This window comes from Copadichromis virginalis, unplaced genomic scaffold, assembly GCF_057382275.1.
Source record: "Copadichromis virginalis isolate Kocher_CV1m ecotype Utaka unplaced genomic scaffold, C_Virginalis_male_GT1.1 unmapped_scaffold_1, whole genome shotgun sequence".
In the NCBI taxonomy this organism is placed as follows: Eukaryota; Metazoa; Chordata; class Actinopteri; order Cichliformes; family Cichlidae; genus Copadichromis; species Copadichromis virginalis.
Genome location: NW_028188589.1, coordinates 6,213,729 through 6,236,839, shown reverse-complemented (window position 1 = coordinate 6,236,839; position 23,111 = coordinate 6,213,729). Strand labels below are relative to the sequence as shown.

At 42.4% G+C, this 23,111-nt stretch overlaps 1 protein-coding gene and 1 long non-coding RNA gene across 2 annotated transcripts in view; both read right to left on the bottom strand.

The window, feature by feature from the left end:
• The window catches only part of LOC146679669 (protein NLRC3-like), a 39,378-nt gene extending 21,503 nt beyond the window's left edge, over positions 1 to 17,875 (bottom strand). Inside the window, exons 1-3 of the mRNA XM_085450408.1 lie at positions 17,716 to 17,875; positions 10,545 to 12,336; positions 7,532 to 7,705 (exon numbers count right to left, since the gene is read on the bottom strand). Of these exons, the coding sequence (XP_085306534.1) occupies positions 7,532 to 7,705; positions 10,545 to 12,336; positions 17,716 to 17,875 (2,126 nt within the window). The remainder of the gene's footprint in view (positions 1 to 7,531; positions 7,706 to 10,544; positions 12,337 to 17,715) is intronic.
• A 3,275-nt stretch (positions 17,876 to 21,150) lies between these two features.
• LOC146679668 (uncharacterized) lies at positions 21,151 to 22,150 on the bottom strand. Its single transcript, XR_014918607.1, has 3 exons — positions 21,932 to 22,150; positions 21,780 to 21,840; positions 21,151 to 21,669 (listed from the first exon to the last, which is right to left on the bottom strand). It is a non-coding gene; the product is annotated as an uncharacterized LOC146679668 (long non-coding RNA).
• Between the last annotated feature and the right edge of the window lie 961 nt (positions 22,151 to 23,111).

Below are 23,111 nucleotides of genomic sequence, written 5' to 3'. Positions count from 1 at the left end.
TTCATCAATGTATTTATATTCTTAATTAATGTTTTAGTATTCTGTGCTTTTCTATTGGAAATATCTAGCTTTGGTTGTAGATGTATATTTAAATCTCCTCCGCAAATTAGGAAACCTACTGTCTCTGTTACCATCACATCTATAATTTTCTTAAAGAAATAAATATCGCTTCCAGGGGGTGCATATATATTTAACAACGTGTCTGGGTTCCCCTCAATGTTTCCCCTTACCAAAATATAACGTCCCTCTTTATCACTTATCTCGGATATTTTTTCAAAGAGTAATTTGCTTGATAACAGGATAGCCACTCCTCTCCTTCGTCCAGTTTTATAGGAAGAGGAGAAAACTGTTGTATAACCCATTCTTTTCAGTTTTTCATGCTCCTTACAGTCTAGATGGGTTTCCTGTAGATACACTATTTGTACTTGTTCTTTCTTCATTTTAGTTAAAATTTTATTACGTTTAATTGGATTCGACAGGCCATTTACATTTTATGATATGATTTTTACCTTATCTTTAAGCATACCCTTACTATTTGAATATTATTAATGTAACAATGACATGTACCATCAGACCACTCCCTGAACATACATAAGCAAACATTAATATTAACATTAAAGCTGTATAAAACAACAGCTACAGAAATAAGCTTTATTTGGTCAAAGAAAAATAAAAGAAAAGACTTCCAACTGTGGGGTCCCCGATATGACCCTAAGTAAGCCCCGATAAAAGAGGGGGCTTCGAGGGGGGCCTCTCTCACCTCTATGTGAGACAGGGCCTTCCTTAGCCAGCAGGCCAATGTCCATTCTACTAATAGCATAGGTAGCACGTCCGCCTATTTTCAATTTCTGCATTGCCACTTCAGTATATTATTTCGAGATAAGAAGTCTTTACCAGTGTATATGGCTATAGCTTGATTCCAGGTTTGATATCATTGATTTCAATGAAGAGCTTTGTGATTGTAGCAAAGGGCTGGTAGCTCTGAGAGTCCCACTGATGAGGCGTTTGTGAAGGTTCGCAGTTATCTAAAGAGCTTAGAAAAAAAGGCATCTGGACTTCTTTAAGTTTCTTGAAGTCGTTTCGCCTTTCACCTCTCATCCAAGAAGCTTCTTTATTTCTAGGGTCAAATGGTGGAGAGTCCCAGATTAGCCTGTGTACAAACAGACTTCAGCCATATGAGAGTGAGTGTGAGTGAATGAGAGCACACACAGGACACTCTGATCTCTGAATGTGTGTGACGCAGTGAAAAAGAGGATTGTACTGGATATACTGGGACTGACAAACAGAGTTTAAAGAGAAAGGTGTTTGGATTAAAATGGATTATGCTAAAGTGAACGTGCTAATGAAATCTGAACTGACTGAAATGTGAAGTGAAGATAATTCAGATGTAAAAGAGAGAGAAACTGATAATAAGGTGGGGCTGGAGATCAGTGAAGGGCATGTAAACACCCGATTGGTTGAGTAGATATCAGATCGACAGTTTCACAGTTTTCCCTGTGGATTATAACTTTAAGAAGATGTGACATTCATCAAGGAATCCTGCTCTCCGGATTATTTCCATGAACACTGAGCTGGAACACATCTACAGTGCTGGAAGTGCCCATCTCACCACCAACCTCTCTGTGCACATTCACTTTTCAACCCTTTGTGAGACACTAAAGGTGTAAATCTTAGTATTTATCTATGTTAGTGCGAACACCTCTAATAGGTTGGTTTAGTCTTTCCAAGTCATATCTTCCCTTAGATCTGCGGTCCAGGCTCCTAAAATCATCCTAGTTTTACAAGCACTACAATCTAGAGGAGAACTGCACTAACAGGTGTGACAGATGAGATCTGACCTGCAAGGATACTCATGTTTATGTGTATCAGGACAAGCAGGGAAGACCTGGACATCAACTCTGTCAGGCTGCCTGAGTCCTCTCACCCACATCAGCTCAGAACTCTGCATTATCTACTGAGTCAGACTCAGAGGATCAGGGATCAGAAGTTCTACAAAGAGTAGAACCAGACTTCCTGTATAGAGGTGTGTGGGCCTACTGATCCACAGTGTCAGCACAACTTTCACATCATATTCATCTCAGCACAACTAAAACATGTGACTGACCTCAGAGTTTCAAATCGACATCATGGATTCTCCAGAAGAACACACAGCTGCTTCACTCCTGAATCCTGCAGGTTGTTGTAGGTTTCACTCAGGTCCAGCACTCTGGGATACGAGGGGTTGGACTTCAGCGCTGCTGCCAGATAATCACAGCTGATCTCTGACAAATCACAGTCCTTCAATCTGAATAAAAAATGAAAGATGTAAGTTTATTAGACAAAGTGTGAGCTTGAAATCATTCAGTGTTTCATCATCTGTTCAGAGCTGAAGAAGGTTCAGAATGTAGAAGTTTAGAAAATGGAAACTCCAAACAGCTGAAGCCAACAGGAAGCAGCTTCAAACAAACAAGAGAAAAAAATGAATTTTTCACATTGAAGTCGTACATTTATCATAAAGTTGTCAAGTTTTGCCGTGTGAAATAAAAAAACTGAACAGGAATCCTCAGAGTTGAACCCTCTGCACAGAGGTTCAGGTTCCTCTTCAGGTCCCAAAGTGCAGAACAACAAGGTTTCAAACAGCTTCGTTCCAGCAGCATCAGCCACAGAAATGCAGAGATAATTCTTTGGATCTCTTGGTTGTGTTGTATGATGCTGTGTTTGCATATCTGGTGTCTGTGTTGCTTTGTGAGGACGGATCATTTACTGCAGCTCCAGATAAACAGAGCTGGACCTGAACCTGGTAGCTTCACTTAGAAGACACTTGTGACGGGAACGTCAGGTCAAAAAAGTGCCCCTCCGACAGCCAAACCCATCTGTTCTCTGATTGGATAGTTACATTTGTGATTGACATGACATTGACCAATCAGATGAAAGGAAGAAAAATAGGGTCAAAATTCGTACTTGTAACTTGCAGGGTTTTTTTTTTTGGCTAAGTCCACACACAAATCTTTTTTACACATACAAAGTTTTTTTCACGCACACACAAATCTTTTTTTTTTACACACACACAAATCTTTTTTTACACACACACAAATCTTTTTTACACACACACACAAATCTTTTTTACACACACACACAAATCTTTTTTACACACACACACACACACACACACACACACACACAAATCTTTTTTACACACACACAAATCTTTTTTACACACACACACACACACACACACACACACACACACACACACACACACACACAAACACAAATCTTTTTTACACACACACACACACACACACACACACACACACACACACAAATCTTTTTTACACACACACACACAAATTCTTTTTACACATACAAATCCTGATTTACAAGTACAAAATATTTATGACCACATTTTGAGCCCATACAAATGTTCTGCAGACGAGTCCATGCGCTCACAACAAAGCTCAGTGTGGACGACGCTGTGCACGCTCCAATGCTGATTGGTTAGAAAGTGGGCGGGAACAGGGAAGAGAGCGACAGCAGTGTTCAGCACAAACACGAAGGATCAAAGAAGAAGAACATGACAAGCTCAGATGGAGGCTGCAGTGGACACTTCATTGTTTTAACACTCGCTTTCACTTCAGCTTCACCAACAACAGCATAAGCAGAGCAGCCCACTGACTGCGTGGCCGTGACGGCGCCCCCTGGTGACTGTAAACCACTACAACATGTAGACGGCCGTCTGCTGCTCATTTCTTTGCCACCATCACAGGAGCTCTTTATCATGTTCTACACTCTCATTGGTTCTTTGTGTGCTTGTTTTTTAGAACAGTAGTCATTGTGATTGTTCAAAGAAGACAGTCAGCTGTGACTAAATGTAGCTCCTACAGCAGTGATTGGAATAACTACTGAAGCTAATCCAGTATCAAAGCTCAGGAATCAGCAGCTCCCACCTCGTTTTCTTTGAACAACTATTTTTAGCTGCTGTGTTTTTGTGTTTCTGCGGACCTCAGACATCCTGCTGCTCTGGAGAACTGAAGCTCTAAAGGCTTCAGCCTTTATCTCCAAGAAACAAAGCTGATCATGGAGACCCAGCAGGTCAGCTGATCTGTGGACAGCACCAGCATCTTTAAGTAAGTCTGAGAGGTGAGCAGTCTTTGGAAGCCTTTACTGTCTGATAGTCTCAGAGCAGGATTTGGATCATTATTTGGCTTTTCTTCTATTATTATGTTTAGTTTCTGCTTCACAGATATTCTCTGAGATGTTCTCTGAAATGTTTCCCACTGTTGGACAAACTTTCACAGTTTCTTCATAAAGGAGATCTCCTGTGCAGTCCATCTGTGATAATATGTTAAACACTGAATTATGATTCATATCTGAATGTACTGACTGTTAATTATTGATGAGAACATAATCAGTAAATATAAATATGTTTGAGTTTGGCTTTGATGAATCAGAATAAAAGTAATAAAATAATGATTTTAGAGACAGGCCTAACTCAGGCCAGCTGACAGCCTGTGTACAAACAGACTTCAGCCATATGAGAGTGAGTGTGAGTGAATGAGAGCACACACAGGACACTCTGATCTCTGAATGTGTGTGACGCAGTGAAAAAGAGGATTGTACTGGATATACTGTGACTGACAAACAGAGTTTAAAGAGAAAGGTGTTTGGATTAAAATGGATTATGCTAAAGTGAACGTGCTAATGAAATCTGAACTGACTGAAATGTGAAGTGAAGATAATTCAGATGTAAAAGAGAGAGAAACTGATAATAAGGTGGGGCTGAAGATCAGTGAAGGGCATGTAAACACCTGATTGGCTGAGTAGATATCAGATCGACAGTTTCACAGTTTTCCCTGTGGATTATAACTTTAAGAAGATGTGACATTCATCAAGGAATCCTGCTCTCCGGATTATTTCCATGAACACTGAGCTGGAACACATCTACAGTGCTGGAAGTGCCCGTCTCACCACCAACCTCTCTGTGCACATTCACTTTTCAACCCTTTGTGAGACACTAAAGGTGTAAATCTGAGTATTTATCTATGTTAGTGCGAACACCTCTAATAGGTTGGTTTAGTCTTTCCAAGTCATATCTTCCCTTAGCTCTGCGGTCCAGGCTCCTAAAATCATCCTAGTTTAACAAGCACTACAATCTAGAGGAGAGCTGCACTACCAGGTGTGACTGATGAGATCTGACCTGCAAGGATACTCATGTTTATGTATATCAGGACAAGCAGGGAAGACCTGGACATCAACTCTGTCAGGCTGCCTGAGTCCTCTCACCCACATCAGCTCATCAACTCTAAACAGGAATGAGCAGCTCATTTCAAAATAAAATTGTAAAGAAAACAAACAGAGCTCATAAACTGAAACTGATTTCATTTTTCAGCTGGAACATTTTAGTTGTTCCTTTTTCAATACATACATAATTATATTTACAGTAAGTCTTATCATTCCCCTTTTCCCTGCCAGTCACCGCTAATGTTTCATGTGTCTGAGCGAACACACAAACTCCCTGAGCGTCCCTTGGACCACTGTGAGCAACAGCAGACGTGTGCACTGTGGTCACACCAGCATCTTATCCATCCAAGTTACACGGTTTATTAAAGTAATCAAATTACAGCATTTACATTTATGTTAGACTACTTTTAATTAACTGCTTTAGCCCACTTACAATGAAAATTAAAAACAACCTTGTTCATGACCTGTAGCATGTTAACACTATTGGAAGTAAAAATAACTTGAACTCCAATTTTGAAAACACAACTTTATTTTTATAAAGCTCTGACTTGTATTATGAGTCTGTGGTCTGGGAGAGAGTCTGTAACTCTGTCTGCAAAATACAGGATATAATGACCAATGTTGGGCAATTAATTATATAGTTACTTCTTCAAAAAAGTAACTGAGTTTTGCAAACAACAAAGTTTGTTGCAATAAATACTGAATACTATCGTTGTTATAAACAACAATACTATTCAGGAAGAAAACCAAACATTGCAGATATTTTATCATAACTCTGGTTTTACGCGGCCGATCAACACAATTTAAAAACTGGTATAAAGTCCACACTTTTTCCCTCAGTTGCTCCGTCTGTCCTGCTCACATCTCCAATGGTTGTACACGTTGTCATTAACGTGGCTTCACCTCATCATCAGCCACTTTGCTCGCTATAACACCATTGTCGGCACATAAGGACGCTGTCATAGCCTGTCAGCGACGTTGATTAGCTGCGTATATACGAATGTGAATCGCATCATTGGCTGGACTACGGGATAAGGTGGCATCGTTCTAATCCCATATGGGAGCAGCCAGTCACTGACTCACACTGCAAAACAGAATTGTTAAAGATTTAATTTTAATTTCAATTGAGATTTGATTTTTTTTTTGTGTGCAACACAGATTTTCTGTGTGCAGAGACGTGCCAGCAGGGCGCAGTTGCACGAGCGCAGCTTAGAGGGAACATTGGGCACCACCACAGTTCACTTCAACAAAACTTTACTTCAGATTTGTTTTCATGGTTTGATCCAGTGATGAGAGCCGTTTCCCCCATGTCCAGTCCTTGTACTAAGCTAGGCTAAACACGTCCAGTGCCTGTCTCTGTGCAGCTTTTAATCTGATGTTAATAAGGTAGAAATGGAGGAAGAAGAAAATGACTTCATCAATCAACATGCAGCTACCAACCCAAATGGTGAGGTGGTGGTTAGTTATTACTGTTGTTTATGATCCCCTACATTATCCTACATTCAAATATATTCTCCAGCTACAATAGTGTTTGTGTTCCTAAAAGGATTTCATGAACGTGTTACTGTTCATGTCACATCTGTATCAAACAAAGAGGAAGTGAGGTTTATCCTTCATGATCACAAACTGTTCCAGCATGTAAACCTGAGATCTGTGTAGAGCAGCTGACCTGCACGATGTGCTCAACACAAACATTATTTACCATCAGTTACTGTGTGACTGAACCACGTGGGTGTATGAAACATCGCTTTCAGTTTTAATAGCACATGGCAACATTCAGACGTGAATCTATACAGTAACACTTTGATTTGTTACAGTGAGGAGACTGTTGAAGGAACGATGAGGGGAAACTGTAACAGCAGCAACAGAAACCAGGAGACAAAGCTGAGGTCTGGGTTCCTCTATGCTACACACAGCCTCCTGCTCCTGGACTTTAGTAAACACATAAATGTCTCCAAGTACACTTACTTCAGAAACTCTATTAAACTCATTACAAGTTTACTTCAGCTTTAAATTACTCACAACATCAGCACACATGAGTAAACAAAGTAACTCACAGCTACTGTTCACGTTTAGTCATCTTTAATACAAATATACCTCATTATTATGAATCTCACAGCTACCTGCTCATTGAACTGAACAATAATTCTGTTTGACCATTAAAACAAAATATGTGACTGTAAAAAAATCTTCAGACAGTAATTAAGAATCTCCTAAGCAATCCAAAGATAAAGAAAAGTTCACCTGCCAATTCAATAAAGCTTGGTTGTTTGTACAATAATATCATTTAATGATATGTTTGGATCCTGACCTGAGAGTTTCCAGTGTACAATGTGGACTCTGCAGTGCAGCAGACAGAAGCTTCACCCCTGAATCCCGCAGGTCATTGTTACTCAGGTCCAGCTCTTTCAGACTAGAGGACTGGGAGTTGAGAACTGAGGACAGAGCATCACAGCTTCTCTCTGAGAGGTTACAGCCACTCAGTCTGGAAGAAAACAAACAAACAATTAAATCAGTAAAATGAAACATTTTTAATGCCAGCATGCAATACAATTATTGGTTAACTAAATAGCTTCATTAAAACACAACTCTTCTTCTATAGCAGCACTTACTCCTTGTAAGCTCCACCTGCTCCACCTTCTGAGTCAGAAGACATGAAAACAAACTGTAAATCTAGTAGAAACATGATTGGAAATCTTCTCAGATCCATTTGTACATTTAGAGCCTGATCCTGAAATATAGCAGCACGGACATTCACAGCAGCAAAGGGTTCTTGCTGATCTGAGCTGGCTTGGCCCTGGCTTATTGAAGATTAAAGAAAGCGGAACCAGCTGTTCAAACCCCCACAAGGCTGCCCGCTGTGACTGAAACAATGGGACGGGTCGTAACTTCTCAAAATGGGCTCATTGAACGCAGCACGGATAAGATCTTGAAGAAGCTCATGGCGGTCGTGAGTTCTCAGACTTTGTTCTTTGAGCGCAAAACCGATAACCTCTCGGAGAAGCTCGTGGCTCTCCAACGGGAGATTGAGAGACGAGTGACGGACTGTTAGATCAGCTGTGAAATTGACATGCAGTTGTTCGCACCAAAGAAAACCACCATCATCTCATGCGGCTAACATACCGGCGCCAGCTGTGGTCTCAAGGCTGGAGCTGAACAAATCTCACCCTGATAACAGACGGTGTTTAGACTGTTCCTTCCCATCCTAAGCATGCTTATCCCCTCCCGGTGCAGACGGTGGGTCGAGGGGACCAGCGCAAATGCTGCAGGCCCGGGTGCGCTGTCTACACCGGCTGTCTCTCACCTTTTACCCATCCCTGTTGCTTGTCATGTGTTTCTATGGCGCATTAAGAGTTTTCATGTGCTCTGCACTAAGGTCATTTTTTTTGTCTGTTCTCAAACTGATCTCCCTGTTGGAGCTCAGTCTGGGAGGAGTTCTTTTTTCTCCTCATCTTTCCTGATGTTGTGCATTTTCTGCTGTTCGGTTCCGGGTCGCTGCTCTAGCGGCTGACCGGCCAGCTACCTAGCCTGACCCGTCTCCCCAATGTGATGTTTGTGTATTGTATGTACGGTTGGAAAGCTCAGTATCCTAATTGCCCCTTGAAAATAAATACAGTGTTCTGAATCTGAATCTGAAAAGATTACAGAAGACGACTCTGTTCAGTAAATATTACGCTCATACTGTCAAGAAATACCAAAGGTAGGTAAAACTCTGGTTGTTGCAGCCATCCAGTATGACATGCTTTGTACTGTCCTGCTGCAGTTTGTGACACCTGGTTGATGAGTTGTGAAGGATGATGAAACAAACACTTCACTCAATGTTTGTCTTCTAAACTGGATGTAATTTGGGCAGCCGATAGTTTTTCTTAATCTATCCCAGCTGCAAATAGGAACACAACAAATAAATAACTTTACCCACTTGGATCCTTATCATTCAAGATTGTGAAGAGATTCTCTACTCAGAGAATACTGGTGATGTTAGATGAGAGAGATGGAAGATGATGAAGGGGAAGAGTTTTCACAACTTGAGGCCTTTTGTTTTCACTGTATAGGACAAAGAAGACAGGAAGGGAGGGAGGAGTGAGGAGAATAACACACAGGAAATGGTCTTGGGCAGACTCAAACCAGGCCCTGGAGTCACGACTCTAACCTTCAGTGCATGGGTCACCTGCTCAGCCAGGTAAGCTACAGCAGTCAGCAGTGTGTGAGTTAATTTGAAGACAATGATGACTATAAGTCAGGTAAAAAAAATACTATCATCAACCAACAAGGGGAAAACAGTGAGCTTGAATGGCCAAGCTTTGACCAAGGGTGGCTCACTCCTCGGTCTTCTTGCCCAAGGAGTGAACCACCCTGCATGGCTATCAATGTGGTGCAACCAAGGCCATCATACAGTACAGGCCATCCAAGCTGATTTTAACTTTTCCTCCCAGATACCACCTTAGAAATCATCTAGATTAGGATATGTTGGCTGTTCTAGATCCAATCACAACAAACAGAGAGCTGTTGTGTGTCCAAGGTGAACAGGAAGAATATATACATGCATAAAGTCAATAAAGTCAGAAGGTTTGCTTTAGACTGTGCTGCAGTTTATCATCAAAGACAAACAGGCACCATGCTGCCAACAAATGGCATCAAGTCTGACTTTTTTTGTTCTTTTTTTTAATCAAGATTAAATTTTATAGCAACCACAGCAGAGATGACCAGGGAAGGTGTGCTTGAGGGGATATAGCTAAAACAGCTGGTTTCAGACTGAAGATGAACTGAGGTGCTGCACCCAAGTCTGCAGGTTCAGGGAGGGACAAACATCTGCTGCAACCAGATTGGAGTGAGAGGAGAGAGCAGGCCAACAACAACAAAGAAACAACAAACACACTGTGGAAGACCGAAGCAGAGTTTAGTTTAAAGTGGAACTAAGGATGTTTCTCTGGCTGCCAGGATTCACTGAGTAATTCAAATGCTTTCTTTAATGCAGGACCCACCATGCATGTAAAAGCAAGTGTTTCACCAACATTTGTGACTAAAATAGACCTGCAGTAGAAATGTATCTAGGAGCATGCATGTGAATATAAAGTATCACAACATCAGGCACATGCAGCCTAAGTGTTTAAACAAAGACTGATAACATAACAGCAGCAGTGATGATCAGAGTTTATGGTGAATCCAGCGTCTCGAGTTCTGGAGGCATCAAAGAGGTCACAGTTGTATTGGAGAAATCCCAAAACTTTAGGATACAAATTCATACAAAGACAGAAAGCCTGGTGAAATAAACTACTGACACAGTTGGATGTTAAAAGTAAAGACATGAGTACAAATGTACTCACAGAGCTTTGTTGGAGGCTTTGACCACTGGCAGCAGCCTCAGAAGAGCCTCCTCTGAAGCAGAGTATTTCTGCAGGTCAAACACATCCAGATCTTCTTCTGATGACAGTAAGATGAAGACCAGAGCTGACCACTGAGCAGGAGACAGTTTATCTGTGGAGAGACTTCCTGATCTCAGGGACTGTTGGATCTTCTCCACTAGAGAACGATCATCCAGTTCATTCAGACAGTGGAACAGATTGATGCTTTTCTCTGCAGACAGATTCTCACTGAGCTTCTTCTTGATGTACTGGACTGTTTCCTGATTGGTCTGTGAGCTACTTCCTGTCTGTGTCAGCAGACCTCGTAGGAGAGTCTGATTGGTCTGCAGTGAAAGACCCAGGAGGAAGCGGAGGAACAAGTCCAGGTGTCCATTTGGACTCTGCAAGGCCTTGTTCACAGCACTCTGGTGGAGAGATTGAAGTTTTAGTTTGTTAAATAATTTAGATTTCTTGGAGGTTGTTTGTTGTTGTTCCAGCAGATTGAGTCCAGAGTTGATGAAGCTCAGATGGACATGAAGAGCAGCCAGAAACTCCTGAACACTCAGATGGATGAAGCAGAACACCTTGTCCTGGTACAGTCCTCTCTCCTCTTTAAAGATCTGTGTGAACACTCCTGAGTACACTGAGGCTGCTCTGATATCGATGCCACACTCTGTCAGGTCTGGTTCATAGAAGATCAGGTTTCCTTTCTGCAGCTGAACAAAAGCCAGTTTTCCCAGAGACTCAATCATGTTCCTGCTCTCTGGACTCCAGTGTGGATCTGTCTCAGATCCTCCATCATACTTGACCTTCTTCACTTTGGCCTGAACCACCAGGAAGTGGATGTACATCTCAGTCAGGGTCTTGGGCAGCTCTCCTCCCTCTCTGGTTTCCAGCACATCCTCCAGAACTGTAGCAGTGATCCAGCAGAAGACTGGGATGTGGCACATGATGTGGAGGCTTCGTGATGTCTTGATGTGGGAGATGATCCTGCTGGCCTGCTCCTCATCTCTGAATCTCTTCCTGAAGTACTCCTCCTTCTGTGGGTCAGTGAACCCTCTGACCTCTGTCACCATGCCAACACAGTCAGGAGGGATCTGATTGGCTGCTGCAGGTCGTGTGGTTATCCAGAGGCGAGCAGAGGGAAGCAGTTTCCCCCTGATGAGGTTTATCAGCAGCACATCCACTGAGGTGGACTTTCTAGGGTCAGTTAGGATTGTAGTTTTGTGGAAGTCCAGAGGAAGTCGACACTCATCCAGACCATCAAAGATGAACACAACCTGGAAGTCTTCAAAGCTGCAGATTCCTGCTTCTTTGGTTTCAGTAAAGAAGTGATGAACAAGTCCCACCAAGCTGAACTTTTCCTCTTTCAGCACATTCAGCTCTCTGAAAGTGAATGGAAATATGAACTGGATGTCCTGGTTGGCTTTGTCTTCAGCCCAGTCCAGGCTGTATTTCTGTGTTAAGACTGTTTTCCCAATGCCAGCCACTCCCTTTGTCAGCACTGTTCTGATTGGTTCATCTCTTCCAGGTGAGGCTTTAAAGATGTCTTCTTGTCTGATGGTTGTTTCTGGTCTGTCTGGTTTCCTGGATGCTGTTTCAATCTGTCTGACCTCATGTTCATCATTGACCTCTGCAGTCCCTCCCTCTGTGATGTAGAGCTCTGTGTAGATCTGATTCAGGAGGGTTGGGTTTCCTGCTTTAGCGATGCCCTCAAACACACACTGGAACTTCTTCTTCAGGGTGGATTTAAGGTTACGATGACAAACAGCAGCTTGAAGTTCTGAATGAGAAGAAAAATAAACACTCAATTCCAAAAAGAACTAATCTTTAAAACATGTTGCTCCATCTTCCATCTCTGGAAAATGTTCATTTATCCAGCAGCTTAAATCTTTAGATAAATCCTCTTACTGTTCTGCAGACGGTCAGCCAGCTCCTCCTGCTTCATTCTCCTCAGGAAGTCCACTGTGATCTTCACAAACGCCTCTCTGCTGCTGCTTCTCTGACTCTCTAAGCATTCTGGGTAATCTGGACTCAGAACCTTCTGGATCTTCTTCAGCTCGTTCTTCACAAAAGTGATGATGTTGTCCTCCAGCAGCTGGAACAGAATATTTATGAATGAGCCAATCAGAGTGAAATCATGGAGCCAAACATCAGATCCATGTTGGACACACTGACGATCCACTGGTCTACAAAGAGCAGCATGGAGATGACTGTGAACTGAACAGATGTAACAGTAGTTGTTGTACATGTACAGACCATAAATATGGAGTCCAGCTGTGTTTGATGCTGCTGGGCAGACTGACCACTGGGAACCTCTGAGCTCTGCTGCTCCACTCTGTGGAGGAACCATGAAGGATTAGATCAACACAGGATAAAGATCCAGGAGTTTCTGCTCAAATAACTTCATCTGAATCAAGTCTGTCAAGTTTTAAACTCTCAGATTGTGAACATATCAGTAATTTTCAGTCTGTTTTCATGGACGTCCTTTCAGTGGTGATGTCAGGGATGATTTTGAAGAAGCTCATCAAACTGAACCATCAGCAGATCACTGCTCCAAAACCAGAACATGATCCGAGTCTCCCTCCACCACCAGAACACCAGCTTTACTAACGTGGTAGATCAGTGTAGTACAGATCAATAACTGATGAGTCATTTGATCAAAATCACTGAGTGCTTCACGTCTGACCCTCTGATGCTTCTGTAGACATTTTGCATATTTAATGAATGTCTGACAGTTTTACATTCATTCTATGAACACAGTGGAAATGTTGTGTTATAGTCTCCATGTTGTTTCCAGCATCATAAATTCTTAAGTTCAGAAAATTAGATTCTTTCTTCACAGCTGAAAAACAACAACATTTATTCTCTATTGAAATCTGCATCGTCCACTCCAAAGGTCACAATCTGAAGGTAACATCTGGTTTTGTTCCCTGTGGTTAACTCTGAGCATCAGTATGGTGGGATTTATCCACTACATCCACACCACTGTGGTTCAGTGTTGTCCTGATGGAGTAACAGCAGCCAGTATGATCCAGGCTTTAGCTGCTGGGTCTCTGTGTGACCTCTCAGACTGTTTAACAGATCAGACACAAAGAGAATCAGAGCAGCTCTGTTCTTTAAAGACAAACATGAACCCACTCAGGTCACACTTTCCCCACAGATATGAGCATCACTGTCCTCAAACAGCAAATGACCAAGTCGAACATTTGGATCTTTTCTCTTTCATTGTTTTCTTTTTAATGAATCTTTGTAACAATCTGAGGATGTTTCAGGTCATATTTATCCAGGAAACACAAACATGTAAAGGAGTCATCACAGCTCTCTGACCTCGTTGCTCCAGGTTCACCACTGAAGAGTGGATTTTGACCTTTGGACTCGTCACTCCTCACAGACGGACAGCTGGACCCTGCAGACTGTGACCTCTGACTTCTGCAGACACAAACATGATTGAAGCAGCTGTGATCACACAGACTGCAGATAATGCAGCTGTTTCCTGTCAGTAACATCCTCTTAGATTAGAGTTCAGCTTTTTACAGGAAAACTGGACAAAACTGATTTTTGTTACAAACTCATTTTCATTTCCTCTCAGCTCACAAACACAGTCAGACAATCAACCAGAGTCAACACTGATTATAATGTCAGTGCAGAATTATTTCTGTTACTCAGTGAGTTCAGCTCTCTGACCTCGTTGCTCCAGGTTCACCACTGAAGGCTGGATTTAGACCTTTGGACCGGTCACTCCTCACAGACGGACAGCTGGACCCTGCAGACTCTGCTCTGTCCTCCTCTTCCTCCATCATCATCTTCAGTCAGTCTGAGAGGTAAACCACAAACACTCAGTGAGTTCACATTAACAGGAGGAACTGAGTTACAGTCGCTGACCTCTGACCCGTCATGTGACCATGAAACCAGGTCAATATGTCTGTAGGTTCAGTCATCCAGGTCATGTGATCTAAGGAGCTTGGAGAGAAAAGAGACGTCTTTAAGTTTCTGGAAGACGTTTCATCTGAGAAGCTTCTTCAGCTCTAAAACCAAACGGTGGAGAGTCCCAGATATTTAAACCTGAGAGGGAAAGAAAGCATGTCGCTGACCCACCACTGATGTTATTTCAAGGAGGAAACTGAGAGCCTTTGCACCAGGAGCACAAACATCAGCTCCAGCAATGATCCACTGATGTGTTTTTATTCCATGTATGAATGTTGTTATTGACAGAGATGACGTTTGTGTGTCAGTGATGCAGTGACTGTTGTTGTTACCTGTACAGGCTGGTTAGACTCTATGAAACAGATCATACAGATCTCTGCATGTTAGAAGAGACTATTAAAGGTCATGAATGAGACAAAGGCAGGGAGGCGTCCTTTACAGCTAAACAGCAGAGTGAGAGAACAGCCAGCACCTCTACATTTATCACATTATACAGCACATGTATGATACTGACAGGGATGAGAAGAATTTAGTGATTCTGATCCCATCATTGATATTACTTATTGATTCTCAGTAGCTCTGCTCTGACAGTCACCACCATCACTGAGCAGCATATCAAAGACATTTGTGCACATTAACTGCATGTTGTGGCTCAAATGTTTGTGCATGTTGGAGGCATTTCCTCTTTGTTGTGATCAGTGTTGGTCATTACTCAAAACAGTCATTATTACACATATTACACAGAACACTTTGATTAAAAGTAATGGAGTACGTTACTTCATTACTCCTCATAACATTACTTTGATGTTAAAATGAACAAATGAGCATGTAACAACATGAAGCTGAGGTACAGCCCCACACACCAACACAGATCCTGATGAGGTCACGTGATGTTTCTCTGAGTGTTTATGAACACAAATCAAAGATGAAACAGCACAAAGACACTTCAAAGTGATTCTACTGTAGAAACATGAACAGGTAGAAACCTGCAGCCTGACTGCTCATCACTTTGTTACCTGTTCAAGTTCAGCAGCAGCAGCTCACTTTATCACGGTGCTGGTCTGGGGTCAGTGTTTACTCAGCTTTAACCTCACTCTGGGTTCTTGGCTAGCCTAGCGTTAGCTTAGCTTTAGCTTAGTGTTAGCATGCTGTGTGCTAGCTTAGCGTCAGAGCTCTGCAGGTGTCTCGTGTGTAAATATTAATCACAGTGACAGTAAAGGAGGTAAAGGGCTGTGACGTCATCACGTACGCTGCGTCCTCTGTGGGCTCTGAGTGAACTCAAAGTACAAACTACAAGTACACAAACACGAACGTAGCTCAGAGTGGCGGACACACTCGGCCTCGTTGGTCCAGCTGTGAGTCCGTTACCGTGAACTATGGAGCGGCAGATTTGTGCTGAACTAAGCTGCACACAGCTGATGTTAGCCAGGAAACATTACACACTGACTTTAATGGAGAGACCGGAAATACAAACACACACAGTTTGTTGTGTGAAGAAATCAAACACGAGCTGAACAAACAGTAAAGTTCCTAAAGACAAACTGTTAAAGGAGGAAACAAAGCAAACTTACAGTTTCTTCACACACCAACAACAAGCTCCACTCCACACCTGGACACTAAACACGGACACACAGGTGAGCTGCTTCCTGGAAGGAGGCGGGGCTCCACCTGAAACTCAGCACAGGTGGGAGGGGCTCAGCTCTGTGTGTGCTGATGTGTTAACTTTAAAAATATGCCGTCTGACTGCTCAGACTGAGTCAGAGTAAAGTTCACATGCTGACGTGTGGAGACATGAAACCTTGTTGTAGCTGCAGGTGTGAACACACTGATCCCAGATCAGCTCTGCTGTATTTGTAACATGAACATTTCTGCTGCAAAGCTTCAAATGTTCAGCATGTTTCTCTGTTTCCAGTCTATAGATCCAGTCACACTTTCTACCTTCACCTGTGCAGTAAAGACTGAGAGCAGAGCTGAAACCAAGCGTCCAATCAGTGAGCAGCATCAACACCTGAGCTTCATTCAGACTCTGTTATTGAAGATGTTGTTGGTACAAAGTTCATCTGCTGCTCACATGAATCCATGAAAGATTTATTTCACTGATGTTTCTTCAAAGCTCATTTCAACCTGTTGAAGTCATGAATGAAAGTGCAGACTGAGAGTGGATCACATGATGTTTGAGGTGTGTCATGTGACATGTTCAGTATTGTCACACATGTCTAGATTGTCCCTGATATCATAACTGCTCAAACACTGATGATTATATTTGAAGAATTATTCCTGATGGCAGCAAAGTTTGAATGGAGCTCTCTGTCTGTGCTGATTTGTCGCCCTCTGGAGGTCAAAGCACAAACTGCATGATGTCACTGTAACCACCACAGAGACAGGAAGTGTTTTTATGACTGAAACACTGAAATGATGCTAACGGCTGTCGTTAGGCTCACTGACAGCAGTGCTGATGTGTTCATGTCAAACACTGGCTCAGGTCAGACTCCTTCATCCTTCTCCAGCGTGAGGCCGCCCTCAGACCCACAGGAGCTCTGACCTTTGACCTCCTGACCCTAACCATTTTAGTCTTGTTGCATCTTTAAATGCAAATCCATCCAAACTGTAGCCGAGCAAAAGAAGCTGGAAGTTGTTCTATGAATGATGTTGTTGAAGGAGCTTGGAAAGAAAAGCGTCTGGACTTCTTTAAGTTGCTTGAAGAGGGACATGGACGTCTTAACGCCCACTCACATCCTGGGACATTTGATCACAGGAAATCACATGATGGGGTGGGGCTAGATCTCACAATGGGTTCACCCAAAACCTTGGCTGATTGAGACCCGTTCTCACACCGTGGCTCGTGTGATTAGGTAGAGGATCAACAGGGGCTCCGTGTCCCTGAATTTAAACTGAATCTAAACACACCGTGCACAATGCCAAGTTAGATAATGGTTAAAAGAACAAGATAAGAATAAATCAAAAGATAAAATAAGGATAAGAAATAACTTAAAAAAATAAAATAAAAAGATAAATAACTGCAAATAAGTACAAATAAGTAACTGAAGACACGTGTGGTCTGCAGATGTCGATGTACATGGATGTACATGGAGTTTAATGTGCAAAATGAACTTAGTGTGCAAAGTGACCTGATGTGCAAACTGCAGTTTGAGGTCGGTCAGCTGTTCAGGAGTCTGATAGCAGTGGGGAAGATGGAGTTGTTGAGTCTGGATGTTCTACATTTCACACTTCTGAACCTTCGTCTCGAGGGCAGAGGTGTGTCTCTCCTCTGGACTCTGTGATGGTAGCTGCTCTGCAGAGAGGGCAGCGGGGTCCTGATGATCTTCTCCACAGTTGTTATCACTCTCTGCAGGCGTTTGCGGTTTGCAGTAGTGCTGCCGTACCATGCAGTGATGCAGCTGTCAGGCTGCTCTCCACAGTGCAGCTGTAGAACCTGCTGAGGATCTTGGCCAACATACCAAATTTCCTCAGCCTCCTCAGGAAATACAGCAGCTGCTGAGCCTTCTTGACCAGCTGTGTGAGTTTGAGTCCCTCACTGACTCAAACTCCTTCAGTGACACTTGCAGCCTTGCAGATTAGTTTGCTGATCCTGATGCATCTCTGGAGCTGATGCTGTCCCCCAGCAGACAACAACAACATAGATGCTCTCACTAGTCCACTTTACCCTCTAATCACATCTCTGACATCTGCAGGTTGCTCCATAGAGACTCTTGTGCAATGCCAGGTGTTTGTGTTTGTCTGTAGGTACACATTAGATATGACCATAGACGCACACACACAAGTGAACACAGCAGCACAGATGGTTTCCACCTGCTTCCCTCTTTCTTCACACGACTGTGAGGATGATGAAGAGGTTTCAGGACGAGGTGGTCAGCAAGCACAGGATAAAGCAGGGCCATGAAACTCTCTGGTGCAGCAGATGTTTAATCAGACTCAGCTTTAGGCTTCTTTTCCCACCTGGCAGCAAAGTAACAGCTTCACTAATGTGAACAGTCACAATGTTAAACGTTTCTATATCTTCATATATTTTTATCTGTTGATGCTGCAGAATAAAGTCTGTTAACAGAGTGCAGGATGTGTAGAGCAGGTCCAGCTCTCCCTTTACTGTGTCCACTTTCATCAGCCCCTGTGAAGTGACACAGAGTGCATGTGTGTCTGTCAGCTGTTGTTTGTTGTGAAGGATGGAACAAATGAACACACACTTTTAGAGAAATCTGAAAAAGCAACACGTGCTTGGGCTCCTTCTGTGCTCGTCTTCATTAATGCTGATCTTTCTTTCCTGTTTGTTCTTTGGCACAAGCTTCAGTCTTTTCTCCCAGGGCTCCTTCACACTTAGAAACACACCTACATTCATTTATACACAAACATCATGAAACAAAGGCTTTGTAAAAGAGGACACGAGATCCTCTCTGAACAGCACATTCATATCAAACACAGGACTGAACAGGATATACTGAGTCTGTGCTGTTTTCATTGTTACTTGCTGAGTATTTTTCCAGTGTTTGAAATGTGACTCAAGTCTGATTCTTCTACTGTGTGTGAACTCTAAGCAGCTGCATTAAACAGCTGCTTTTCAAACCAGGCTCAATCCTATGACTCTGTGAATGTAAACTTTTGTCACCTGCATGAATAACAATCCTTGATCTAGTCAGGACTGCAGTGCTCCTGTGATCCCAGCTTATAGATGGAGGCTAGCATGAGAGGCTCAGCAGCTAAAGCAGCACACCTGGGTCTCCCAGCCTATTAAAAGCAGCCCTTTGCTTCACCTGCTTCACTAAACATTATTATTATTATTTAAGCAGAGTGGTGTGATTCATGTAGGCATTGCTGTGTGACAGGATGACTTTTCTTGAAACAGCTCGTGTGACGTGAGCTGACGTAAAAACAGTGATGTTAGCTTGATTCTCTTGGCTAAAACTATTTTAAAAAGAGGGTCAATCATGCAAATCTGCCAATAGAAGCCAAAGTTACAGCCCCTAGAGTTTAAAGAGAAAAGGCCCGTTTCCAACACTCGGTTGTGCAAAGGGAAACAGGCCCACAGTGCCTGAGTGTGTGGGTAATTCTTCAAATAATATTCAAAAGCAAACATTTTTAAGCATGTAAATAAAATTCAATCATTTCTGCTCTTCAATACCTAAGAAATGAAAACTGGCAGATGGTCCCAAAATGTGAAACGCCTGGCTATCTGTGCATTTAGTGCTGCAAGTTTTCACTGTTTACCTTCAGAAGCATAAATCTCTGCACAGATAATGTTCATATGTGGATTCCTGGTTTTCTGCAGTTAATTGTGACCCAAAGCGTATTTTTAAAGTGGTTCCAGGCAATAAAGTCTAAAAATAAATACATCTACTTCCTTTTTCTGTGTTCCAGCCTCAGTGACTCTGACACAGTGCTGTAATATTTACACCTCTGATGAAAGCAGAGTTTGTAGTTGCAGAAATACTCGACTCATTTTGGGCATTTACGAGCAGGAACCTCAGAAAGCCCCTCGCTGCTTCACTGGTTAAGAAGCAAAGCAAACATTAGTTCACAGTGATGTTAATTAAGGCCCAAAGTTTAGGAACGAACGTCAGCACTTCACTAATGAATGTAATGCTGATTCATGTGCTTGTTTTGTAATGTGCATGTTGTGCGTTGCTATTTCCCATATTCTTTGGCACTGATAGATGAAGAGTCTCAGGCAGGACCGAGGCTGCCAGCTGCTGACAGTGAGCAGGGAGAGAGCAGCAGAAGCTGGGCAAGAGCAGGGCACCTTCAGCCCCCTTCATCAGTCAGAAATCATTTGGGTGTCTGTGTGAAATGTCTGATTTTTAAAATCTTTTTGTAGACATATTTATTAAATGTTTAACAATTATATAGAAGAAAGACAATGTAAAGAACAAAACATGACAAAACCAAAATGAGTTGAAGTTATGAACTGTTTCTGAGAGACAAATAACACCAGGATCCTTTTTGTGTAGCTGACAGCTGGTAACTGTGCAGGGGCGGGTCTAGCAAAGTGTTGCCAGGGGGGCAGGTAGGGCATTAACAGGGAGAGGGGGGCACAAAGAAATACTTTTCTTTCTTGTTCTCATTTAAAATGTCTCACTTTTAATAAATAATTATCTGAATCTTACAACAAACGTTTTCATCTGATGTAAAATGTATAGAAATCCATTATTGTACATAGTCATTTTTTAGGGTCCCATCATAATTTCTTCAGAAGTAAGTACTGCATATGATGCCAGTGTTTCCCACATTTTCTAGATTCTGCACCAGTACTGTGTGTAAAATGCATCAAAAAGTCCGTTTGATTCTTTCTCAGCTGTCTTTCTGTCTCCTTTCACTTTTTAAAGGTTGCCATGTTAGAAAACATATTTTGCCCTGCCGTGCTGTTTATTGATGTGGCAAATGAAAGGTTTATGAAAACATATCTAAATCTGTCATCAGTAATCAGCAATGATCATGTCTCACCTCTAGTCTCTGTCTTAATGTCAGGTTTTCACCGTGTGTTGTAGATGTTCAGGAGGTTAACTCGACCAACAGTCTACTTCCTGTTTAGAATACCAGGACAGGGAGGATGGTGCAGGTTTAAGTTTATTAGACTGATGCATGTATACCAACAAGACAGCGTCCATCACTATGACAACAGCGTTTGTTTTCATTCAAAGGCTTTATGGTTTTTCCTTTAATACCTGGGGGGCCGGTCTCCAGTCAAAATGCCCGGGACCATTTTTTGTCCCAGTCCAGCCCTGGTGTCAGATCTGCATGCAGTGTCAATGAGACGATCAACAACAGATCAGACAAAACACTCAGGCGGACACTCCTCTGTAGAAGGAAACATGGAAAGTGTGAGGTAATCAGTGCACAACATCACTTTGTATTTCAGGCTGTTTTTATATAGAACTTCAGCACCAATGTAAAAGTTCTGGTTTTAGGAAGATGAAGAACATTTTCAGGAAGGATGCCGTCTGCAAGCAGAGCTGCTTGAACCTCAGCGCTGAGGTCCAGACTACTTCCTGTGAAGCCACGTGATGTAAATCTGCTGCTGTAACTTCACAGTTTACTGAAGCTAAATGCAACGTTACCATATAATCTGTTTTCAACAAAGGTTTCACTCCGTCCGGTGTTGATGGAATGATTCAGGCCGTACTCGTCAGGCTTCCCGTCGACCACACGCATTTCAGTCACAAACCCGTGACTGACAACAAGGGAAACAGCAGAAGAAAAGATGTGAAAAATACTGGATGATGATGATGGAGGATTAACCGCGGTGGCTAAACTGTTTCCTGTCTTTGTGGGCGTACTCACAGGGAAGTTTCCAGGCACGTCAGTCTTGGTGGCTAAAGTCTCCATTTTCCAACATGTATCGCTACAGGTGCAAAGACACAACATTAATCATCAGTGTAAATATTTTAATGCTGTCCAAACGGTGTTTGCTTTGTCTGTCCTCTCGCACTCACAGAGGAAACGAGGACGCCACCTTCAACCCATCTTCAGTTGGCTCAACCATGGCCGGACTTCCTGTTGGCTTTGTGACAGCAAACCACTTGAAATGAGAGCAAACTGCAGTCAAGCAGCACTTACAGCAACCTGTGGACACGCAAATGGAAAGCACTGAGAATCATACAGAAGCATAAGAGCTGTTTATTGTAACACGTGTGTGTGTGTGTGTGTGTGTGTGTGTGTGTGTGCACATTAATAACATACTGATGTATGTTAGTTTGATTTATGCTATATCTGAGAAAACAACTGCAGAATTTTACATCAAAGTTTCCAAAGCTGATGTTTTGTTGTTCACTCTGTTTTATATTCATATAGTTTGTTGTTTTTAAATCAGTGGACAAAATAAATATTATCACACAAAATCCAGGGTGAAACATAACCAAATAACCTAAATGGTGAAGTCATTATAGAAGTACATGTTGCAAAGGTCAGCCTCCTGTATAGACTGCTAAACTGTCTGGGGGGCCCTGCCTGTCCTCGTTGGATAAGCTCCACCCCTTTTCCATAAGACGGAGACATTTGTATGAAAATAGATGGGCAGTAAAATAAAAAATAAAAAATATTATGGATGACTCTGTAAATCAAAGTCCGCCTGAGGCAGAAGCAGAAACCATGAGGAGCACAGCACCACTCCCACAAGGGCACGAAGTGAAGCCATAGCTGCTGAAGAGTGAAGACGTGATGATGGAGGAGATCACAGATGAAGATCTGCTGCCTGCTGACTCTTTATATAGAAGAGTGAGACTATCTCCCCACCAACAGCTGCACTTATACAAACCCCAGGTGCTGGGATGGCTTTGAACATGTGACATTTTCTGCAAACACATGGACAGTTTCATAACCACAAAGATTATTCCTGCAGCGGCAGAATCGTATCCACTGTGTGAGAGGTGAACGTCAGACAGTTCTTAGAAAATGTAGTTTCTCTTTAAGCTTTTAACGTCTCTTTTACCCCCATTTGTCTAAAACTACTTGACAGCCCTTCATGTCAGAGGTTTATTACCTGTGCAGGATGGAGCACATGGTCTCAGTCAGGCTGGACACGATCACTCCTACAGGAAGTAAATGTGATTTTATTTCACCTGTGAAATGATGAAAAACAGCAGAATAGCTCACGCTAACAAACGGGTGTTGAAA